This window comes from Silene latifolia, chromosome 10 (genome assembly GCF_048544455.1).
Source record: "Silene latifolia isolate original U9 population chromosome 10, ASM4854445v1, whole genome shotgun sequence".
In the NCBI taxonomy this organism is placed as follows: Eukaryota; Viridiplantae; Streptophyta; class Magnoliopsida; order Caryophyllales; family Caryophyllaceae; genus Silene; species Silene latifolia.
The window spans coordinates 132,580,844-132,586,679 of record NC_133535.1 but is presented as its reverse complement, the minus strand read 5'-3'; the positions used below and the strand labels follow the sequence as shown (position 1 = coordinate 132,586,679).

Below are 5,836 nucleotides of genomic sequence, written 5' to 3'. Positions count from 1 at the left end.
GTTTTTACATACAACTTTTAAAATATGCATGTGAGGTCATATAAAATTTTCAAGGTCCGAAACTTAGTTTAACTATTTTTAGCATTTTAATTCCCATTTTAGTCATAAAAATGTAATAAAATGAGCAATAAATTTCCATAAATCATAAAAATGACCTAAAAACATTTTAGGACCAGAATATATAACATGCATGGTGATTTCGTGGCTTATACTTATAAATCACAAATTTTTAGTTTTATATGTTAACCTTTTAACTCGGAAAAACAATAACCGATTATGCATGCAACATCCTTATGCTCTGATACCACTTGTTAGGTTCATATAAGAAAAACACTTATAATTGATTTTGGGATTAACAATCATCTCCTTGATTCAAATTTAAAGAATTGATCCGTATTACTTATGTTGTTTACGGAGTATTTGTTATTTCCTCCGTCCCAACCATTTGTTTACCTGGTCTTACATTAATTAATTATATTTGTCTTTCGTTGGTCTTTGTGTTAATACAAAAAAAGCAAAGTTAATAAATAATGGGGACGGGGTGAGTATCTTGTATGGAGGAGTATGTGATACCATTATACCAATACAATACCAACGAAGTTTGGAGGTCAATTAAAAAAAAGGCCGCTCTAATTATACTGTGTTCAATTTGATCTGATTTGCTCAATAATACTCTGTAATATTTTGTGTACTTTTATTATGAAAGATTTCTTTGATGAAAAATAAAATTTCTGAAGCTTTAAATTAAACTTTGAATATTCAACAGAAGAGACATGGGAGATGAATGCGGAGGCCCCACTAGTATTCCACAAGAGTTGGTTTCAGAGATTTTGTGCTACCTTCCCGTGAAATCGTTGATACGCTTCACCATTGTGTCCAAATCGTGGTTGCGTCTTATCAGGAACAACCATCGATTTGCCACGAAGAATTATCTTACTCGAACTACCTCATCCTCTAGAGTGTTGGATAATGCCGATTTTATGTTTGACGTACAAAGATCTAATAAGCCATGTTTGTACGCTTTTAATGAAGCAAAAACCTTCCGTTTTCTGAAGAATTTTGTATGTGTGCCTGACGTTCCAATACAAGTGTCTAATTCATGTCATGGCATCATTTGCTTTTATTTATGTTTGGAGGGTGAGGTCTTGTTGTGTAACCCAGCAATTGAAGAGGTGTTGTTGGTGCCACAATGCCCAAGTATGTACAATATGACGGCGCTTGGGTTTGACCCGATTAATAATGACTACAAGGTTGTCGCATGCCCCTACTACTGTAATAGTAACTATCCTTGCAGAGTGGATGTATACTCTTTACGCCATGGACATTGGCGAACTGTGCAAGTTAGTGATTCTATATCCGACTACAGATTAGTAGATGTGGAATCAAGTTCAAATGGAAGAATGCTCATTTGGATGGCATATAGAGACATTGATAAGACCAACGCCATTGTCTCATTTGACATGGTCGATAATGTTTCGAAGAAGTTGCCTATGCCAAAATGTCAACTCTCTAAAACCCATAAACATCAATTGTTATCGTCGACAAGATGGCAAGCTTGCGTCAGCTGTTTCCCGAACAGCCAGGATTTCAATAGCCGGTTCATTGATGTCTGGGTACTCAAAGATTGGATTTGGAGAAAAGAGTTGGCTGTTAAATTTGCTGATCACGAACCTATGCGTCCGATTAACTTTTGGTTGAACGAGTATGAACTACTTGTTGCAATACAGAAAGCAGAAACAGAAGAAGTATTCCATTACGACCTTGACACACAGCAACTCAAGCATACTCGGCGCAAGAGGGAACTCGGGGATGGTTCAAGAGGCTATGTGGAGAGTCTGGTCTCCATCAAGAATTTGATGTCTCTACACCATGAACGTAATAGGAAAAATGACGACCAAGACATAGCTTCCAGTCAAGAAAATGATGGTCGATATATCCTCCGTGAAGTTAGGAGAAAGGGTGTTCGCTTGTTTCAGAGCTTCAAACTAATGTAGAATCAATTATGTAAGGAAACAACAACATTGATATATCAATCAATTGTGACGATTCCTATATGTCTTTACTGTTTCTTTAAAGATTAAATACGAGGAAATGTTAAAATTTTGATCTTAAGAGGCCGGCATGATGGTTACCTTTGGCTTACTAATCAGTGTATTTAGCCTGTTTATTTTCAATCATCGGTGACAACCCTTGGTGAAGCTGATAAGTTCATACGATGATTAAAATAATTGAAGAAAGAAGTTGGTTCAACATTAGAATGTTGCCGTCTTTTGAACAAAGCAGGTAGGGCCACCTTCTTCCGAAGGCAGCTAGTGCTTGGTTCATGCCTTGGACCGTGTTGGGTTTTCCTACACTCCTACAGCATGTTAGTGATCGATATGATTAAAATAATTGAAGAATCAACAAGTCTATTATACCTGACAATAAATAATATAGAATTGTTCAATTCATAAATAACAACAGATGCGATAACTATTATATTCATGTATATAGTGAATGAATTACCTAATTTCAGGATGATTTTGGTTAAGTCAAGGGTTGTGAAAAGATGGAAAGCAGGCTCAAAATAGTCGTGGAACCGGTTCTTGAAAATGGGATCAGCTTTTCCATGTACATCCCATTCGTGTGCCCAAAAGGCCTCGGTTACTTTAGTGTGGCGTGTTTTCAAGCGATCACCAAAGGTATGAATGTCAGGCCAATGGTAGTACATTTTTTCCTAATGGTCCTCCGACAAAAGATTTATGTCGAACACTTGAGAGGACCGAGGGGGTTTAGGATTTAGGTAATTTCTTCTCAATAGTGTTGTCAATTGGGAGTAACATAACAATATTGGGTTCATGTTGGGTTATGTTAGTTGGTATGAACTTATCAGCTTCACCAAGGGTTATTGTGGATGATGATGATGCGATTAACAAATTAACAAATTAACAAATTGAGAATTGATATGAGTATTTCATTTTCTTCTGAAGAGAGTATTGATGGATCTAGCATACTAATTATCGATGTTCTTGTATTTGTGGATAACAGTGGATACAATAGAAATTATGTTATTCACCTCCTCTATAGTGTTGGATAATGCTGATTTTATGTTTGACGTACAGAGATGAGAGATCTAATAAGCCATGTTTGTACGCTTTTGATGAAACAAAAACTTTCTGTTTTCTGAAGAAATTTGTATGCGTACCTGACGTGCCAATACGAGTATCAAATTCATGTCATGGCATCATTTGCTTTTATTTATGTTTGGAGGGAGAGGTCTTGTTGTGTAACCCAGCAATTCAAGAGGTATTGTTGCTGCATTATTATTATTATTATTATTACTCCCTCTCATTTACTATTTTCTTCCCTGTTTCCTAAAATAAATTATTTAGGTTTTCTTCGTCTTTCCTTTTTGGAAATTTTTTTATTAATATTATACTCATACCTCTCTCCAATCACCAAGCTCCACCATATTCTTTATTAATATTTAATTCTAATTATTCCTACCTCTCTCCAATAACCAAATTCCACTCATCTCCTTTATTAATATTTAATTCTAATTATTCATATCTCTCTCCAAACATCAAACTCCACACATATCTTTATCAATATAATACTCCATCCCTTAATCTTTGTGCCCATTCCAAAGGGGAAGAAAAGAGTGGATGAGAGGGAGTATTACTATTACTATTATTATTACTATTATTATTACTATTACTATTATTATTACTATTATTATTAATATATTTATTATTATTAATATTATTAGACATATTATTATATTATATTATATTATATTATATTATATTATTCTATATTATATTATATTATATTATATTATATTATTAGTATTATATTATATTATATTATATTATATTATATTATATTATATTATATTATAATTATATTATTATTATATTATACTTATCATATTTATTTTTTAGTTATTATTATTATTATTATTATTATTATTATTATTATTATTAATAATATATTATTAATATTATTAATAATGAATATTATTATTATTATTATTATTATTATTATTATTATTATTATTATTATTATTATTATTATTATTATTATCAATTTTGATCTAAGGGACAAGATTTAACATCATCTTAAAGGTTAAGCTTTAATATTACACACAATCCACCCAAAAGTCAATGAACAAAAAGTCAACACCGGTCAAGAGTGGGTGACTGCCGGTCAATGGCAAGGGTGGTCAACGCCGGTCAACAGCCACCAATGGTCAATGATGATCAACAATTTCAAACTTCAAAAATGTTGTTGATGGGGATTGAACCCACAACCTCTTGGTTGAAATGCACTTACTTTTACCACTGTGACACATGCATCTTGTTATTTTTGTATCTCTTTTAATATATATCTTTGTTAAGATCTGAGTTAAAACAATATGTACCTCTAATAAGTATTAAATGTACTTCCAGTTTATATTTAATGTACATTCCTTATAAAATCAATGTACATGATGAGTTAGTTAAGTGTACTTGATAAAAATTGAACAACATATTTTATGTACTTATGTTAATTATTCTTTGTATCTATACTTTATATTTAATGTACCTCCAATATATATAATGTGTCCCTGATGAGTAAGTGAAATAAAGTTAATAAACAATTGTAGTAAATATGATATGTAGCTATAATTATTAAAATGTACATTTATTATATATTTCATGTCCCTTCTATATTATTAAAATGTACTTGAATAATTATTGAAACATGCCTTGTAACTAATTAAGATATACATGGTATGTAACTTTAATATTTATTATATGTACCTATAATATATACTTAATGTGCCTCTTATATAAATAAAATGTACATAATAAAAAATCGAGTCATAATTGATAATTAATTAAAATAAATATGATATGTACTTTTAATAAGTATTACATGGACCTATATTATAAATTTAATGTACCTCTCATATACATAAAATGTAAATGATTTATTCATCCGTGCAAGTTAATTAATTAAAATAAACATGATATGAATTTATAATCGTTAATAAATGTATCTATTGTTGATATATTTAATGTACCTCCTAAACAAATTAAAGGTACTTGATGATTTGTTGAAACGTGATTGATAAATAATTTAAATAAAAATAAATACTTTGATATGTACCCATAGTTATTATAAGATGTACCTATATCATATATATATATATATATATATATATATATATATATATATATATATATATATATATATATATATGATGAACCTAACGAATTAATGATATGAATTTAGTAGATAATTGAAATATACATGACATGTCATATAAGAATATATTATGTACCTCCAATGAAAATAAAATGTACCTTCGGCATAAATATATTGTACGTACATTTTTCATTAAAATATTATAACCTATAACAAATGTAAATTTTATAATAATTATGTAAATAATAAGTACAAATTATCATAAGTACATACGATATTTTGTTCAATCTTTATCAAATATATTTAACTAACTAAGCATTACATTGATTTTATACTGAATGTACATTGTATATAAGTTAGAAGTACATTTAATAATTATTATAGGTACATATTGTTTTAACTCAGGTCTTAACATATACACATATATCAAGAGAGATACAAAAATAGCAACAAGATGCTTGTGGCACAGTGGTAGTAGCAAGAGCATCTCAACCAAGAGGTCATGGGTTCAAGCCTTACTAACAACCTTTTTGAAGTTTCACTAAGTGGTTTATCATCTTTGACTACTGGCCGCTAACCACCGCCAGCCACTGCCAGCCACCGCCGTTGACCGACCACCTGGCGTTGACTTTTTCGGCGGTCAATGTCGATTAATGGATTGGGT

General features: G+C 30.7%; 1 protein-coding gene across 1 annotated transcript; it reads left to right on the top strand.

Moving 5' to 3' along the window:
* The first annotated feature begins 773 nt into the window (after positions 1 to 773).
* On the top strand, positions 774 to 1,994 carry LOC141608250 (putative F-box protein At1g32420). Its single transcript, XM_074427612.1, has one exon. It carries the CDS (start codon positions 774 to 776, stop codon positions 1,992 to 1,994), a length of 1,221 nt encoding a protein of 406 aa, XP_074283713.1.
* The last annotated feature ends 3,842 nt before the right edge of the window (positions 1,995 to 5,836 follow it).